The sequence below is a fragment of the Carettochelys insculpta genome, chromosome 4, assembly GCF_033958435.1.
Source record: "Carettochelys insculpta isolate YL-2023 chromosome 4, ASM3395843v1, whole genome shotgun sequence".
NCBI classification, from domain to species: domain Eukaryota; kingdom Metazoa; phylum Chordata; order Testudines; family Carettochelyidae; genus Carettochelys; species Carettochelys insculpta.
In genome coordinates, this window is record NC_134140.1 from 124,647,289 (window position 1) to 124,666,258 (window position 18,970).

At 47.4% G+C, this 18,970-nt stretch overlaps 1 protein-coding gene across 6 annotated transcripts in view; it reads left to right on the plus strand.

Annotated features, from left to right (window-relative positions):
- TMEM150C (transmembrane protein 150C) overlaps nucleotides 1-18,879 on the plus strand; it is a 49,794-nt gene extending 30,915 nt beyond the window's left edge. For all 6 annotated transcript variants that reach the window (XM_074993731.1, XM_074993734.1, XM_074993732.1 and 3 more), the window contains 3 exons: nucleotides 3,693-3,820; nucleotides 11,484-11,661; nucleotides 13,683-18,879. In XM_074993731.1, the coding sequence (XP_074849832.1) occupies nucleotides 3,693-3,820; nucleotides 11,484-11,661; nucleotides 13,683-13,891 (515 nt within the window). In that variant the 3' untranslated portion in view covers nucleotides 13,892-18,879. The remainder of the gene's footprint in view (nucleotides 1-3,692; nucleotides 3,821-11,483; nucleotides 11,662-13,682) is intronic.
- Nucleotides 18,880-18,970: the final 91 nt, after the last annotated feature.

An 18,970-nucleotide genomic window follows, 5' to 3' on the forward strand; every position in this document is an offset into this window, starting at 1 on the left:
CCCTAGCCATGCAGGAAGGTTTCTCATCAGATTTACTTCCTTTTGTGTCATATTGCTCCATCACCATGGAATTTTGTGACGGGAGGGCCCTTGTTCATTCTTGAGGGAAATTAATGTACTGTTCTTTTTTTTTTAATCTGCCTGAATAAAGCAGAAAGGATGGTGGGACACTCGTTTCAATACATTCATGAAATCCTTTCCTGGGAATTTGCCATGACTTCAATGAGAGACAAATCCAGCATTATCTACAATGCCATGCCGACTTTACAGCTGTTGAGTTCTAGAGGCAGGCAGGAACTGGTTTTTAGCACCTTTGAGATATTGCATAAGAGAGATTCTGCCTTGAAAGGGCCATTTTCTGCTCTGAAAAATCAAAATCTTGAAAATGTTTGTGGCCTGAAAATATGGAAAAAAATTGTGTGTGTCAATCAAAACCATTTTGTTTCAATAACTTCCTTGTGATTTCAACTATATTTTTTAATATTTACAACTAATCTAATGATCTTACATTTCAAAGTGAAAAGTCAAAACAGAGCTGGAATTTCTAATTCATATATTTCCGAATAAAATATTTCTACAATTTCCAGATTTTTTTAGATGAAAAATCATCAATCTCTACCCCTCCGACTTAGTTGAAACCAGTTTTGTTTGGCTGAATCACCATTCCTGAACAGCTGTACTTAATTTTGAAGCTTACAGTTAATTACCAGAATATTTCTCCTTTTTCAGAGTGTATCTGTTTCTGCTAATCCTTCATCTAGCTCTCCCTCCTGGTCCCCCGAACACTCTCTCCTGTGGTTCTAAGAAATAATTAATGAGACCGGGCTTTACTAGTTTTAGCTCAGAGGCACTACAATGTGCATTGCTGCTTTCCAATCTTTCATCTGGGGTAGTACCATGTGGTATATGCAGAAGCAATTAATATAAGTAGTGCATCTCTCCATTTTGGTGTGGAGGAAGGAATGTTTTTTTTACTGTTGAGAATGTTGATGTTTTTCTTGTGTTCCTTTAACACCTAATGTTTGAATACTCTTTGGTGCGGATTGAAAACATCCTAAATCTTCAAAAACGACAGGTGATTTTGAGCAGCTGAGTTGTTGGCTTGGTGATGTGGGCGGCAGGGGTGTGCGTTGGGAATGGACCAGGGCCCAGACAACTTAAAACAGCTTGGGACGGGGGCAACCATCAGCAGAGCATCATGGCTGAGGCTGGCTTCCTGTGTGCCCTCACTCCGCACTGCTCCTGGAAGCAGCTGGCACACGCCTGTGGTCTCACAGAGGAGGGTGGAGCTCTGCGTGCTGCCCCGCCCCAAGTACTGACTCTGCAAATTCCATTGGCCAGAAACTGAAGCCAATAGGGGTGGTGCCTGTGGGTCATGGCATGTGGAGACCCCCGACACCTCTCACCTAGGAGCCACTACCAGAAGGGTGTGCCCATTGTTTTGGGAGCTGCCCAGCATAAGCTCTGCCTTCCTGCACCCCTTCCCCGCAGCCCCAGCCCAGGTCCTGCACCTCACAGCACACATCCAGACTCCTCCCAGAACCTTCCCCTCCTGCATCCCACCTCCCACCCAGCCCAGAGCCTGCATCCCACACCTAGACTCCCTCTCAGAGCCTGCAACTCCTTCTGCACCCCTGCCCAGTGGGTGTGGTGGTGAAGAGCCAGCAAAAGAGGGAGAGGGGATGGAGTGAGTGGAGACAGAGCCTTGGAGAAGGGGCGGGGCATGGGCATGGTCTCAGGGAAGTGATGTGGCAAACTCAAAGTTAGACGGTTAGCAGCCCTCTGAGCAGGCATGTGGCAGCCCTGGCCGTCTCAGAAGAGCGTTTCCAGCAGCACAGCCGACAGCTCGCTGAGCACCATCGGTGCACTGCACCTGTGTGTGCGGGGAGACGACCCACTGATTCTTGTTCTCTCTGCTGGGAGACCAGTAGCAAAACTCCCCGTGGGAGATGGACAGTGATGCACAAGAGCTGGACTGAGATGAGCAGTTGATTTGTACGTGCCTGTCCATCGAGTGGCTATTGCTTTTAGTCCCTCCTGATGGGGTTTGATTTTCTTCCTGGGCAGGAGTCTATCTGCTGTCATCAGGGTTGTATGAAACAAAATTGAACCTATTGTTTAAAAAGAAATGCTGAATGTGACAAACAAAAATAAGGGAACCTACTTATGAGATCAGTTCGCCTTAGCACAGAGGGTATGAACAAGGTCTGATACACCACATAAAACTTTAATATAGGTGCCTAAGAGGCAGACCACAAAGCATATTCTGGGCCTCTTGCACTGGGGTGAATTTCATTCTTGATGTTACTGAGCCCCGTATGAAATGTGGGGTTGGCCACCTAAAATGCCTTTTGCTGTGGGCAAGGATCATGGAAGACTTAGTGGAGTTCCTAGTGGACAGGGGCCCACCTATCTTGTCCTTCTTTCCTCCCTTGTCAGCAGTCATAATCAATGGATGGACTAGTCCTGCAAAGTGACCTGTGCTCTAGTGACCCCCTAGAGGCTGATTCCTTTAGGTCAGACTTGCGCGATGCTGGCAGAACAGTGAGAAGAAGCTTCCTGTGCTGTCCCTGTTGTGTGCTCAGGTCAATGGTTTCAGTCCCCAGACTTCAGCACCCTCCACTAGCACTGCATTTGCAAGGATGCTTTTCAGATGTATGTTTTATGTGAAGAGAGAGGGCCTGCGCCAAGCCTTCCATCAGGTCTCTCATTTGTTTTCTTGTGGAGCTGGTTACGTCAGCAGATCTGCCTCATAAACTTCATGCAGCCCCCGTTATTATCATTAATGTGCATGTTCCATTTGTGACACTCTCCTAGTCCCATACACAAGAGAAGGCTGAGGTGGACATAATCACAGCTTTCAAATACCTAAAAGGGTTTTACAAGGAGGGAGGAAAATTATTTTCCTTAGCCTCTGATGACAGGACAAGAAGCAATGGGCTTAAATTGCAGCAAGGAACGTTTACGTTGGACATTAGGAAAAATTTCTTACCAGAGTGGGTAAGCACTGGACTAAACTGCCTAGGGAGGTTGTAGACTCTCCATCATTGGAGATAGTCACAGGGAGGTAGCCGTGTTAGCCTGTGCCTTCACAGAACAAAAAAAGCAGTCCTGTAGCACTTTCGAGACCAACAAAATAATTTATTGGGTGATGAGCTTTCATTGCACAGACCCACTTTTCAGATCTGAAAAATTCTGAGCGGACCTGAAGACGTGGGTTTGTCCATGAAAGCTTATCGCCTAATACGTTTTTTTGTTCATCTTCAGAGTGCTACAGGACTGCTTTTTTGCTTTGTCATTGGAGATATTTAAGAACAGGTTAGATAAATATCTAACAGAGATGATCTAGATGGTGCTCGGTCCTGCCATGAAGACAGGGGTCTGGACTCGATGACCTATTGAGATGCCTTCCATTTTGAATGTTCTGTGATTCCAAGATGCAGCCAGTGACTGTGATATATAACGGGGCAGGGAGGGAAGAGGAGGAATTACCAAAGACACTTAAGCTATTGCATCTTCTGCAGTTTGATGCAAGGTGGCATGTTCAAAAGCACTTAACCCTGGCCTACGACTGCTCCCATGGCAGCGGTTTGATTGGGGGCAGGGGTTTAGGACTTTTGGAATCCCACTCACAAGCTCTGTGGTGTGTGTGTTTGTAACTGCGCTTCTGGTATTCTGTTTCCTTTTTTCAGCACTTGTCGTTGCCGTTCTCCGCTTTATACAGCTGAAGCCAAAGGTGCTAAACCCCTGGCTGAACGTCAGCGGACTGATTGCGTTGTGCTTGACCTCATTTGGAATGACCTTGCTGGGCAACTTTCAGGTACCCCACTCCCACTTCAAGCTCAGTGGCAACTAACTGGCTGACTAACTGCTGGAGTTGCTGACTCCATTAGCCTGGGAGCACTCCTACCTGCTGTGAGCACAGCTCTCTCGGCTCCTGGAGCTGCCCGTGGCCGGAGTACAGCTGCTAGTATGGCTGTCCATGCCCTCAGCCTCCCTGTGCCCTCATGCCCACTATCTGGGCCTGCCGTTGCCTTTCCTTTTGCTTCCGTGGTGGCAAAGGGAAGGCTGCAACTGCCACTGGTGGTAGATTGTTCCTGTTCAGCTTTAAAATTCAGTCAAACCCCAAGAGAAGTAACCCTCCACTTCCGAGCAGGATTTGAATCTGTGCACCAGGTATTTCATCTTCTGGGCACCCAATAGCAACTGGGAGTCTGCTTTACCTGGGGGTAGGTACCAGATTTGACAGACATGTGCCAAGGCATGGGGGCTGCACTGAGGGGTTTGGCCAGCCCGGGGAGCTTGCACAGAGCTGCCATATAGTTACTATCTGCGATTGGAGTGAATGTCAAGTGTTTTATTTCCTGCCTTTCCCTAGACTGGCCACAAGAGGGATTTTTATGGCTAGACACTCAGGGCATTTCCTGATGTGAGACATTGCCCTGGCTGTAGTTCTTGCAGCACTCAAGCTGTTCTGCCTGTGGTGTTGTTACAAACAAGCTGTCAGCTGTCATTCTGGGGCCTAGAGCAGTGGCTTTCAACTGGGGTGCTGTGAGAACTGCCCGAGCGTGCAGTGAGATGTCATCTATTTCCCCTCGCAAGGACTCTTTGGAGAGTGTGGGTGTGGGCAGGGAAATGACAGCCCCATGCCAGCTGGGGTTGAAGGAGCAAGGCTGCCTGAGTCCCAGCTAGTGCGGGGATGGTCAGTTTCCCCCACAGTGGCTCTTCGCAGGGCTGCTGTGAGGGGAAATGCTGACCCCGCAGGAGCCCATTCACACTGGGAGGCAGCAAGTGGGAGAGGCGGGGAGACTTCTGGAGCTGGCATGTGGTATAAATGCTCATGCTTCCTCCCCCGCCTCCCGAGAGGAAAAAAGGGGTGTGCCCTGGAGTTGTTTGTCTCCTTGAAGTGTGCCGAGTTACTGAGAAGGTTGGGAACCACTGTTACAGAGTGGGCCATGTGTCTGCTTGTCTCTTTGGTGAAAATGAAATTTTAGGGGGAAATTTTGAAAAGTCTTTAAAGTCAGTGGGAGTTGTGCTCCTAAATCCCCTGGGTGCCTTTGAGAATCTATCCATGCTCGATTGCTGGCCATGCAACTCTGATAAGTAACGGCTGAGCAAGGATGAGGAATCGCTCTGGGCCGAAGTCTCTGCAGGCCCAGTTCTACAGAAAGCAATGGGATCAGGAGAGCAGAGAATTTGGCCCGTTATCTCTATTGAATTGGAAGAATGTGTAGGTTTGCTTTCCAAAAAAAATTAAACTTGGTTGGCAGCAGTGTCCACTGGAAGCTGCATGCTTGTGCGGCCGTGCAAGAGGGGTTCCAGTTCTGCCCAGCTGATTAGCAGAGTGCCCACGGCTAGGATTTGTGTTTCTACTAGTAGTCCCCATTTGTACATGCCTTGGTGCCCAGAGCAAATTTATTCTGCACAGGGATGGAAAAGATGACAGGGAGCACTGGTTGGCAGAAATCATTTGACTGACTTTTTAATAGGGATGAGCCAATCAGCTAGGTTAGGCCAGATTCTCAGCTGGTAGTCACCAATTTCCTGTAACTTCATTGACGTTAAGTGCCCATTTCCCAGTGTCACAGCCTGTAGCCGTGGTTCTGCCTGGGAACCCCAGCACTTGCCCACCTGTGTGGAAGAGACACTGAAGCCAGCTTCAAGCTTCTTTTCTTCTGTCCAGCATTTCCCTCTCTGGTGAGGGCTGGTGGTTCTTTGAGTGCTTTCTCCTGTGCATTTAACATAGGTGTTTGTGTGTGTTTGCTACATGCACCAGTGCCAGAAGATTTTCCACCAGTGGTACCCATAGGAGACTGCTTCCAGCACCCCTTGGAGTGGCGCGGACATGCTCCTCTATATCAGATGCTGCCAGCTGTCTCCGCTCTCAGTTCCTTCTTGCCACCAGTGACGGTGCTTGAAACGTCGGTGCTGCAGTGCTTGCTGTCCCGTCATCCTTATTGCAAATTACTGATTGTGAATAGTTTCCTTCTAGTTAGCTAATCGTTGTTGTTTTGAACAGTTGCTGGTCCCTTAGGGCTGTCACCTCAGGATGGGGCATGCCTCAGAATCCCCCTCTCTACCCTCCTGCTCCTGGCTCTCAGTCAGGTGGTAGCTGCCGCTGGTCTGTGCCCATCAACAACCGTCATAAAGACTGTTTATGGTGGTTGGGAGACGCACATACCCGTGATAAGTACCGGATTTGCAAATCCTTTAAGCCACTCACCGAAAAGGAGGGGGGACGTTTGTTTGAAAGCTGCCCAGATGGAGTTGGCCTTAGCCCCAGCATGCATTCAGCATTCAGACTGGTCACTGCGCACTGGTGTGTCGGCGCATCGCTGGTGCCAGCAGGCATACGTTGCCAATCCCCGCCCTTCGTTCTGGCTGAGAAGCCAGAGAAGACCAGCAGAGGCAAGTTCGCAGGCTGCAGAAGCAGCAGCCAACTGGTGTGGACTCTGCTTTGGCAGCTCCATCCACCTCTCAGGCCCCATCTGAGTGGTGTAGTCCTTCCTGATGGCAGGGAGCCCCGCTCCAGGGAGCCAGCTGGGCTTGGGAGCTTCATTATGGAGAGTTCAGCCCCAGTCAGAGCCCCACCAGGAGCCCACTGGTGGAGGACACAGTGAAGGAGCTGGGTTATGGCACACAGACCAGCCAGCAGCCCTGCAGCTGCCGGGACTTCAGCTGGACTGGGGGAGCCCTGCAGTGGAGAACCCCTGCAGCCCTGCTCCTGAGAGCCAGCCAGGGAACAGAGCCCTGCCAGCAGTCTCAGCTGTCAATCAGTGTGCATTAAAGCCTGTGATTAACATGTTGATTCTGCCCTGCATTAATCACTGGTGTTAACACGCATTAGTTGACAGCCCTGGTGGAAAAGCTTTCTCAAAGAGGAAGGTTTCACAGCTTTGCCTACAAGTGGTCAGACTCAGGAATTGCCTGTTCTCTCTGGAGGATTGTTCCAGAGCCAGCACCCTTTGACAGGCAGTGTCCCGTCACCAGCTGTGACATATTTCACCCTGGGGCTGGTGATCTGCATTGTTCCAGTGGAGTGTAGATGCAATGGCAGCTCAGAGATGGAAATGAGGAGCAAATCCTTAAACTGGCATGAGAAGCTGACTAGGAGCCAAGGGAGGGATTTCAGCAGAAGGCTGATGTGCTCATGGTGGCCTGAGCTATGGAGATGATGTGCAATCACATTCTGAACCGGCTGGAGCCTGTGCATTGTCTTCCCTTTCAGCGTCAGGCACAACGAGTTATAGTAACCCAACGTGGAGATGATAAATGCCTGGATCCCCATGTCCAGGTCTCCGTGTCCAGGTCTCTTTTCTTCACAAGCTGGAGATGAAAAAAGGCATTTCTAGAAACAGACACTTCCTGGTAATCCAGGTGTAGGAAGGAGTCAAAGAAGACCCTGAATCCTTGCACCATTTTGACAAAGGGGTGAACCTTAAGTGGAAGGTGGACAATCTTGACCAGTTCTTCAGAGTGTTTCCTCTTTCTAACCACTATCATTGCAGCTTGAGACAGTTGGTCTTTATCTAAGGGCAAATTTATTGCTGACTTTCTGATATGTTAGTAATAGCAGGGGATATGTCAGTTTGGAACTGTGATTGTTCAGAAGTCACCGGTGTGGAGTCCTGACGACAGTTTTCCTGTTCCATAAATTATGACAATCATTTGTCTGCATGCAAGTGCTCCCTCTGTATATCACATTACCCTGTGCAGACGGTTAATATGGGAAACCCCAAGAAAGCCCAAAAAGACAACCAAATCAGATAAGGACTGAGGTGACCAGGCCAGGTTTATTGTAAACAAACCACAGTAGTAGCTTCACCAGATCAGATGTCTGCAGGTAGACTAAGAATTTGTGCCCATGACAGGGGACACGACTTAGTCAGTGACATGGGATCGATCCGTCACTGACTAAGTCAGGCAAACAGTTAAGCTGAGGTACCCCAACAATTATAGACTGAGACAGATAATCTATGATACACACCTTCTGTATCATCCTGTGCATTAATGACACGTTCTGTCTCCACTTGTACTTTTCTCCCAACATTTCACACAAAGAATTCCTATTCATCACTGTGCTTTCACTCCTGATGTTTCAGACAGAATATCATTATTCAGCGCTTTTGTCCAACTAGTTTATCATGTGCTGGGTTGGGGTGTCCTTGTACTATCCTGGTGAAATGTACGTACTTGTTCCATTTATTTTATGAGTGCTAGTGCCAAGTTCACGTCCTGTACGCTGACTTGCAGGCAAACGTCTCCTTTAGACAGGGCCTGCCCGTTACTCAGAGTATAACTCTTGCTTACTTTGGTTCAGGCCTCAGGCCTTACACCAGGCCCGTACTTCAGGCTCTTTCTCCTACAAGAATGAGATTTGTAGAGTGTCATTGTGTCACCTTGGCATGCTGTTGACAGGTAAGCCCTTGGTGTTTTGCTGTCTTTCCCAATGGTCTTATGTAGATAGTGAAGAGAAGCAGGGATAGAATGGATCTCATTCTGATTCCATAGGTGATGACCTTCAGTGGGGAGGAGGACCTGTGGGAGGCGAATAATGAGGACCACTGTAGTGCTAGGCCAGCTGCTCCTTCTGTGTTAACTAGGTGGGTGAGCAGCCCTGTGTGGCAGTATGTGAATGGCTGCCAAGAGGTCCAGCAGTTTGAGTATGGAGACCTACCTATGTGTGTGGCCAGGAGGAAGTGCTCTTTTACAACCACCAGAGCAGTTGCAGGGCTCTGCTCTGTCACAAAACCTGACTGTGAGGCATCCAGGGTGGTAGCTGATGTGATTGGAGTATGGTATAGTTACTTCCATCTCAGGCATTTTTTCTCGAGAATGGTGGAATGCCCTAAAGAGGTGGGTGCTGGCCCAGGGTTAGCCACGACTTCCCAGGTCATCAAACAGTGACTCCTTAGGCTGTGGCTTGACTGAAGCCATGTTATTAAATTGCACCTCAGATATCATTTAGCTCTTAAACGGTGATGCTCCTGGGAGAAGGTATCTGTTCTGAGGTGTAGGGTATTCACTCTCTAGGTGTAGTGAACACCTCAGACACAGGGCTTGTGATGAGGGAAGATGGTTTCATGTAGCTGTCATGAGAAGGCCTTGTCTGCACTGAGTTTTCAGACCACATTAGTGCCTTGCTAATGACCCCTCTGTAAGTGGACCCTTGCTAGAACGGTGTGAAAGCCCTGGGCCTAATTCTCCCACTGCTTTGCACTTTGCAAAGTTGTTGACACTTGAGCAAAGGGCATGTAAAATGCCATCACGTCAGAATGGCTCTGTTCTTCGTTTGGTTCCTGCTCTCTTGGTGCTGGTGTAAGTAACTACAGAGGAAAATGAGCCCCACTGTCAAAAGTAGTCAGCCCTCATAAAATTTCGTTCCGAGTGAAAGTGACTGCCGTGCAGATGGCTGGTGCATTCACAAGGCCTCATAGCAGAGGAGGTTGGCTGTGCAGCTATGCAGAGGAAATGGTGCTGTGGAAAAGGTCCCATGTAAGCTATGCAGAAGGCAATGCTATGAGGAGGTAAGAGAGGGCAGAGGTCAGGCCACAGATTTACCATTGCACTTGTGTCTTGCACCACATGCAGCCTTGACTCCGACAATGAGGCCAGAAGGGACCTTCATGATCATAAATCAGGCCTCCTGCACAGAACCACACCCACTCTGTCCTCAGCTCACCTCTGGCTGAGTTACTGGCACCCTCGAATCATGCTTAAAAGACTTCAAATTTCAGTGTCCACCATGTACTCAAGTGCCAACCTGGAAGTGGCCCCCTGCTGCAGAGAAAGGTGTAACCCTGCCTGGGTCTCTGCCCATCTGAGTGAGGGAAATTCTTCCCAACTCCACATATGGGGATCAGTGAGGCCCCGAGCATGTGGGGAAGGCCCCCCAGCGAGGCACCGAGGAAGGAATTCTCTGTGGTTACGCAGAACCCTCCCAGTCTCATGTCCCATTGGAGATATTGTTGCTAGCACTCACAGATGGGCCACTTGCCACCCTAGCCAGTCGCATAATACCATACCCTCTGTGTACTTACCAGGCTTAGTCGTGCAGTCAGTTAGGTTTCTTGACTGCCCCCCGGTGCTCCCTTGGAGGCCGTTCCAGAATGTCTCCTTCATCTAATAGCAAGTCTAAGGGCTTGTCTACACCACAGCAGGTGGTTGAATTCAGGTACATGAGTCCAGCTGCATTAATTGTGTGGGTGGAACGGATGGACCTTTATTTGGGCTTCCGTGGCATCTCCACTAAGGGAGGTTGATGGGAACGTTTGCTCCCGTCAATTTTTCTCACCCCAATGAGGGGCAGGAGTACCAGGGCCAATGCGGACACCCTGTAAGTTCAATTTAGCATGTCCCTACCAGGTGTGCTAAATGGAACTCTGGAAGATAGACCATGGTAGGGTCAATCCTCCCTGTAGTGAAGACATACCCTCAGCTCATTGCTGGCTGAGTGGCAGCCCCACTCCCTGACCCTGGTCTGGGGGTGGAAGGATGGCTTTTGGTTCCCTGCACTCTTTCAACATAGAGCCCTGTAATACTCAGGCCTTATGTGGGGGCTGTGATTTTTCACTAGTGTCAAGGATAAGCTGGGAAACGGAAAAACAAGACTGTGTGAGTCTGCCTGCTTCCAAAGTGTGCCAAGTGCTGACACCCATGGCCTACCTCAGCTTTTTTGAACCAAAAATGCAGTGCTGGATGGCTCAGTCTGCCCTGAGTCTGACTTAGACAAGGTCATCGGCCAGAATCACTGCCCAGGAGCCTCCGTTGACTTCACTGACAAAGGATGGGTTGGCTTTGCTCTGATCACTATGAAATAGCTGCAGACTCTCCCAGCGGGCTTGCTTTTTTTTTTTCCCTAGGCAAATTCCTATTTATAGATGAAGTCAGAAATATTTTGAAACATCTCAGGCAAATTGGGCACACCTCTCTGTTTGACCTGACTGGAAATTGTGTATACAAATCCCCCAGGTGGCTTTGAGAAATCTCAGCCTGAAAGCTTCTCTTTGTCAGCATCTAGGCCAGGCACGTGCTCTGCTTTTGTCTTGCTTCTTACTTCCCAGGTCACTTGGCCTCCCCTAAACTTAGTCATTGCAACTGGGTAGCTAGTATGTAACCACAGACCAGGCCTGCAAGCTCTGAGCAGGTGACCCCCTATGTCCCTCTGAGACCCCACTGATGTCAGAGTGCTTGGAGCTCATTGATCGCAGGACTGAGCCTATGAGCATCAGTGTTCATGCACAGCACTGACTGCAAGGCTGTAGACAGCTGGACCTCCCGTACGCGTAGGCTGTTTGATGCTGCAGCTGGAGACAAAGGCAGCATTGCCTTTGTATTGACCTTTTACAACCAAATGACTCGTCTTTAATATTACACTCTCCTTCCCCCTTCCCGAAACTAGGGTCACACTGAAGATTTTTGCAGGTGGTTTTTAATTCAGGATGCGTCAAAGTGATGGTTCACAAGTTCCTTTGTCTCTGTAGCTCTCTAGCGACGAAGAAATCCATAATGTCGGCACCTCCCTGACATTTGGTTTTGGGACCCTGGCCTGCTGGATTCAGGCTGCCCTGACGCTCAAAATAAACCTGAAGAATGAAGGAAGAAAAGCTGGGATTCCACGCGTCGTCTTGTCGGCCACGATAACCCTGTGTGTGGTCCTTTGTATCCTTTCTCCTGACTTGCTGGACCTGCAGGTACCTAGACTAATAACTCTGCTTATCACAGAAGGAGTTGGATTTAGAGAGTAATGTGTAGCAGAACAACCTTCCCCTGTCATAATGCTATCCCTTCCAGGAGCACCAAACATTTTTGGCCACTCACGTTTCCCTCAGAGGTAGGTAAATATCGTTAGCCCGGTTTTACGGGTGAGGAGACATGGAGAGATCGTGACTTGTCGTAGGTCATTTGTGCGGGGTCACTGTGTGGCAGGCCAAGGAACAGAACTGCCATCACCCATGGCCCTATCCTGTGCCTATCTCATGAACCTCCTCCTCCCTAACTGCTTGGATTTGACTAGCCAAGGAGACACAGTGCTACCCCTTTAGGCCTGCTCTCTAGTTGGGCCTAACAGTGGCTTGTGCAGTTGGCAAATTCCAACATCTGCATTAACTGTGGTTAGAAATTACACATGCAAAGCCCACCTAGCCCAGCGGGTTTAATTCTGTCACCTGTTTGCAGGTGATGACGGTGCTGGGACTGCACACCCAGGTGTGTGTGTGCACCCCCTTGTGAAAATCAGGCCCATGGCAGAGCTGAGAGCTAGTTCCAGGTCTGCTCCCACTTGCTGTGTGACCTGGGCTGGTCACTGAGTTACTCTGTCGCAGCTGTTAGAAGGAGACCAATGCTTGTCCCCCACTGAGACCTCCAGCTGGAAGAAGCTGTAGAAAGCAAAGTACTATTGTTATTAATGGACAGATTCAGAAAAGCATGTGCTTAAATGCTGTCCTGAATAAGGGATGCATCTTGGTGCTTTTTGGCCTGAATCTGTCTGCTACAGGCCCCTTGGATCTGGGCTTTCTGCTCAGGGATTGGGTCATTTCACCAGGGGTCATTTGGCTTCTCTTGTTCATTGTCTTTTCCTACTGTGTAGTAACAAGAGAGGTAGCTATGTTAGTCTGTACTCCAACAAAACACACCAGCAGAAATGTAGCTCTTCCTATTGTGTTTATTCTGCTGCCCATTTTAGTTTTCATTTTAATTCTTGTTAATTCATTCCACTCTGGGCCATGGGATCCAGCTCTGTTTTAATTTAGTTCAGCCTCAGATACATTGTAATGGCACTTCATAGAACTGTTATAACATTTGGTCTCATTGCTTTATTTCTTGGGATTTAGATACTCTTCTATGGTATAACCACCTAAAATGATATATAAGTAGTTTTAAACCCACTGGTGACAATAATAGTAAAGGATGAAATTTTAAACACGTGTAAAATACCTATCCAAAACTTTCAGAAGTGACAACTTTTCTTGACAGGAATGTGTTGACAAAAGGCAGCTGGCTCCTGATATGTCTGTTACTGTAGTGAGAGAGACATGACATAGCACAAGATACAGGCAAAGAGACAGTCCTGGTCCCAAGGAGTTGAATCCAAATAGGCAGACCGTGCAAAAAAACTGAGGTGACTCAGAGGAAGGTTCAATCTTAGACTCTGGTGTTTCTTCTTCATTACAATGGGCGAGTGACAATGTTTTTAGTGATGTTTCCAGGCTTCCCAGAAAAGGCTGGTTTTGCAGAGACTCTCTTAACGAGAGGGTGGTAGGGGTAACTCAAAATAACTTTAGATAACAGGCCTGATCATGATGATACTTCCTCTGTTTTGTCAGATGCTTTGAGATGTACAGAACAGTGCTGTGTAAGGGCCAAGCACAATGTAGTAGGAATAGGAGCATGTTCATTAGCCATATGGAAGTGTTGCCACAAGTAACAGCCTTGAAGATGTTCAGTTTGTGCAGCTTCCTGTTTAATTAAATAGCTGACATTCAGCCTGACCCTGATCCTCTATTAAATAGCCTTTTTAATTGCACATTGGCTGCTGATATCCAGTGGGTTATACTTAGGTGTAAAAGGAAGGCAGGTATTGATCATCTCACTCCTCCTAAACACAAGCCGACACTGCTATACTAGCTTTCGACCAGGTCTAATGCTGCTCAGACATGTTCTCCTTGACAGCTCTTATCCAGACTTCATCCTGATGGCACAGGGGATCCATATGCACGCAGCCAGGATCCAGTGGGGCTTGGTGATGTGCTTCCTCTGCTACTTCGGCACCTTTGCCGGGGAGTTCAGACACTACAGATTCGAGATTGTTTGTTCTGAGTACCAGGAAAACTTTCTGAGCTTTTCTGAAAGCCCATCTGAAGCCTCGGAGTATCAAACAGATCAGGTGTAGCCCTGCCCTTGTTCCGTGGCAGGTGTGCTGGTGTGGTCACGAGATTTCACCCATGATCTCATTACACTTTTTTTGACACGTTCATTTCCCATGTACAGTCACAAATATATTGCCAAAGGGCTTTGAGAACAAATGTTTAGGAGCAGAGCAAAACCACCAGGGCCTATCTGATCAAATCTGAAGATACTAATGGGTTTGTAAAGAAAGGCTGACAGCTGAATTTGTGCTTGAAGGGTCTCTTTCTTTTCAAACCCTGTCCCGTTCATCTTAGAAACAGCCTAAGGCTCACAAGGCCACTGTGAGGTAGATCACATTGTCCCCATTCTACAGCAAGGGAGACAACTGCTCCAGGGTGACAGGTCACTCAGGGTTAGTACTGAGATTCCTGGCTCCTACTCCTGCAGTCAGACCACTAGATTGCACCTGTCTCATGTTTTAACTGTTTTTGTTGCTTTGTTGGACATGGGTAATTTGATTGTGGAGTGAGGAAGGGTTACCAGCTGGTTTCATGGCAGCTGGACGTGGAGCCAGTGACTGGAAGAAGAGAGCACCAATGTGCTGGCTATGGTGTAAGGACAGGCACCTCATCCCACTTTGAAAGAGGATAAAGGGGAGGCCTGGCTTGGCAAAAGCGAGGTAGCTAAAAAAGCAATGAGGCAGACCATGGGCATCACAAGGTGCCTAGCACGTGGGGGTTCTGAGGCAGCCCACCTCCACCAACGCAGAAATACAAAACCCATCCCAGCAGCAGGGCGGTGGGGGGCTACTTCTCAGCGTGGGAGGGGCTGAGCAGCTGTGAGCCATGTGAACAAACAGCACTAGGTTAAAATGTGAATGTTTCTCCTGCCCAGTGGGGACCAAGAGAGTGGTTTTATTTTTATTGTTAGTGCTTCCATAAGATAGTGTGTATACTATTTAGAAAGCTGCTTTTCTCACCATTGCTCACAGACAAGGGGATCCTGAGTAGAGGCTCTGACTCGTGTGTGATCAGAACATAAGTTCAGGCAGATGTTACCTGGATGTAGCTTTAGTTAACTGCTTATGCACTAAAGGTGAAATGCCCCCTGTGCACCCAATACAGCAACCGATTCCATTTGGTTGAGCCCCTGCTGAGTCCCATTGAAGCTGGAAGCCACTCTTGCAAAGTTTGGTGAAGGATCAGGGTCAGGGTTTAAGTGTGACTTACATCGTGTCTACATTAACCAAAAGATTGACCCGTAGCTGATCTTCTGGGGTTTGATTTCACATGTCTGGTAGAGATGCATGAAACCAACCTATCGGGGGAAGCAGTTGACTGCTCTACTCCTCATGATACTGTCCCGTCAAACTTCCTCAGTGAGGATGGCCAGGTAAAATGATTTCAGAGAAATCGATTCTAGCTACACAGTTGCCATAGCTGGAATTGCATATCTGAAATTGACTTATTTACCTAGTATAGACCTGGCCTTATATGGTAGACAGGCCTAGGATTGGCCCTCTGCATGGGGCTGAATTCCCCTTAAAAGTTCAGGACAGCAAATAGCTGCAGGTGAAAGTGAGAAGACCAAAACTCCAAAAGGATGCAAAGGGGCTTTCATCCCATTCGTAAAGGGGAGGCAGCTATATGACCAATGATCTTGGCTCAGTGGCCAAACTAGCAGCTCAAATTTTAGGGCAAGTAGAAAAATTCAGGTTTACATTGCAGAAAAGTTTGACCTTTTGGGGAACCTCAGAAACTGCAAACTTTCGGCTGAAAACTGAAATGTTAGTTTGGAAATGCTGCTGCAGTGCAGGGTGGGAGGGGTGGCCTGGCTAGGAAACTAGGGTCACAAATGAGCATGCCACACGAGGCACCCAAACTACAACTCCCATGAGGCTTTATATTGGTATTTCCAAATCACAATGGTTCAGTTTTGGGTTGTGCAGTTTTTGGATGAAGTATCTAGATTTTCTGCAGAAAGGATGCGCTTGGGGAAAAATTGCATTTGACCAAAACCTAATTTTCCATTAAAAAGTAATTTTGATGGAAAGTGTTCATTGATGAGTTTGGGGCAGATGCCACAGGATCTCCACTGAATGAAGGGTTTATCTCTGTCTGCAGAATTTGGCCCTTCAGTAATTATCTTACAATAAGAAAAATTAGCAGCTCACTCAGGGAAGGGAAGGCCTGCAGGGAAGTTACTCATTGGAATGTAATAGTGGTGGTTTCCACCTATTAGGGTAAGACAAAGTAATACAAAGCCAATCCAGGTATCTTTTCCTTCAGCGCTAGAAGGTGAGACTGATGTGAGGGAGCATGAATGGAGAATGTCACACACACTTGTGCATATTGAGCAGAGGGTAGTAGAAGGTTTTCATTTAAAATGTGTTTACTGTAAATAGTCCACTGTGACATTTTTTTAAAATCAAATAATGGTTTTGTTTTATCATTTTATATTTTGAAATGTTATCAGAGAAAGTCTGTGAATTTTTTCCACTGACTATATGCAATCTGAGCTGAATTTCAGGCTTTTGGGGATATTCTGTACATTTCTTAAAGTATTTCTAATGGCACATTTCAATACAGCTAAACAATGATGGATATACCCTGAAACATGACCACTAAATAAACTTTTTATGGAGAGAGTGAGTTTTATTCCCTCCACCCCATACATAGTTTCATGATGAGAGATAGAACAGGATGGGAGCAGATTCTCACTTTTTATTATTTAACCCATAGCCAACACCCAGTTAGTCATGCAGACGCAGCTATAGCAGAAACAGCTGTGAATTTGGTACATTTGTGTAGTGGACTCTGGGATGAGGATCACTCTTAACTAAGCTGTGGTCTGTATGTTTTCAGATTAGCTGGGCCTCTCAAAGCTAGGCAGCTACTCCCCTAAGGTCTAGCCAGTCTAGTTTAACAGGATTACGCAGTCAAGATGCATTTTATTTTTTCCAAAGACCATCTACATTATGAGCAACATGGGGATGCCTCAGAATTTTACAAACAAATTTGGGCATTTAGCATGTTGATTTAATCTTGGCATTCCATTTAGGGCCCAATCCTGCGGTGGGATCCACTCGTGCCGACTGGCACAGAACTTGCGGAAATCCTCTTACCGGGACATAATGACCCACTTGTCCAACCTGCTTTACTCCCTAGTGCTCACACACTGAACTGCCAACCCTGCACATTCAACCATCATCTTAAAAATGACATTAAAGGTAGTTTGGGGTTGCATTAGATGGCACATCATATTCTGACACAAACTCTTCCTAGAGTTCGGTATGGAGAATGCGGGCATCCAAGTGGTGACGTGCACCTTTTCCTTCCATATGCCCTATAGGATCTTCACTGTCCCTCCTTCAGTAGCTTCTCTTATCTTCTGTGGCTGTGGCCACTGTACCCTCAGAGGGATATGTCAGCACTACTCCCTTCCTATTACATCCTGACCCCACCTACCACCTCCTCTGGGGCTCTTTGCTGAGGAACACATCTCATGGGGAAGGACGACTGTCTTCTACTCGCACCTAAGTGTTACCTATTCTTTTTGCTTTGGCTCACTGGGGCCCCCGAAAGGCAGCAGAGCAAGAGCAGCTGCTTTCTGTACTTCTGTGGTGGTAGAACATTGACCCTTTTCCCGTCCCTATAGGGGACATGTCCTGGTAGAACTGAAAGCCTCCACAGCCATAGCTCATGGTATTAGAACTTTCATCTCCCCCCTGCAGGGGGCAGCTTGCACACATGCAATGAGTGGAGACAGGTTTCTGTGGCAGTGAATCTTTGATCCCAGGCAGGCAGAATGTGGAATTCCTTACACGTTCAGAATCCCCAAACTCTTTCCTGCCTAGTCACATAAGAATGTGTTGGGTGTTAGGTGCTTCCATGATTTTGAGTGCACAGGCTGGCAGGAATACAGGGGCAGAAGTAAGGATTTCTGGGTCCTTTAAGATTGCACTGCTATACTTCTGCAGTCTCAGAGAGGTAGCCCTGTTAGTATGTATCCTTGCAAAGCCAAGCAAGCAGTCCTGTAGCACAATGAACAATTTTAGTTGTTGGGTAATGAGCTTTTGTCGGTAAAACCCACTGCAGCAGATTATGGAGCAGAACAGAGAAATCAGGGAATAGGTGAGCACTTTAATCTGACAGGACATACTATAATGGACCTTAGGGTAACTTTATTATTACAAAAAGATTTTAACATCAGTTTACAAAGGGAGACATCGGAATTGGAATTCATTTGCAAATTTGATGCATTTAATCTGGAACTCAACATGGATCTCACTTACCTTATGCATTACAAGGACAATTTCCCCACCTTTGATATTCACAGGAATGGCAGACACCCTCTTAACTTGATTTACTCTTCGCAGAGATCCTCTTAGTTAAGTGACCTCCCCCACTACTGTCCCCTATTTTCTTTTCCTCTTTTTTCCTCCCCCATCTTCTTTTCCACCCCTCCTTGCTTTATATTTCCCTGTTTTCTAGGCTCCATAGTGGGTCTTACCACAAAAGCTTATTACTTACTAAGTAAAATTTACTCTTTAAGGTGCTACAGGACTACATGCTCTGCTTTACTTCTACAGGATTTAGGTAAAGTTGTAAGACAAAGTGTTTCTGACAGTTAGCTAAAAGTATATTAAGCAGGCACATTGTGCCAGTAAAACATGTACACTGCAAGACACAGAAAAACACATGCACAAACTATGTTGTAGCGCACGCAGCTACCTTTTTTGCACGAGCCCGAGAGGCTGGGTTTTGTGCACCTTTACTGGAAATGCCTGATGTTCCTTGAGTTAATGGAGTCTACACAGGTCATTCGTCACAGCTGTAGACACTACCAGTCTGACTGAATAGTGCTGTTTACACCCACAGGAGCAAGTGACCTACAACAAGTGCACAATAGTAGTGAATGGGTTCGTCGGGCATGGTGCTGTACCTGTGATTGCTGTTAGCAACAGGTAGCTGACTTGCTTTTCCTGCTCACCCAGCAAGTATAGATCTCCCACTGACAGCAAAGGAAAATTTTGAGTGTAACGGAAATTCCTCTCCAAGAGAAGGCTCGCAAGGCCTGCAGGAAAGAAGGGGAAGTGGCAGCACTGAAGGAAAGATACAGC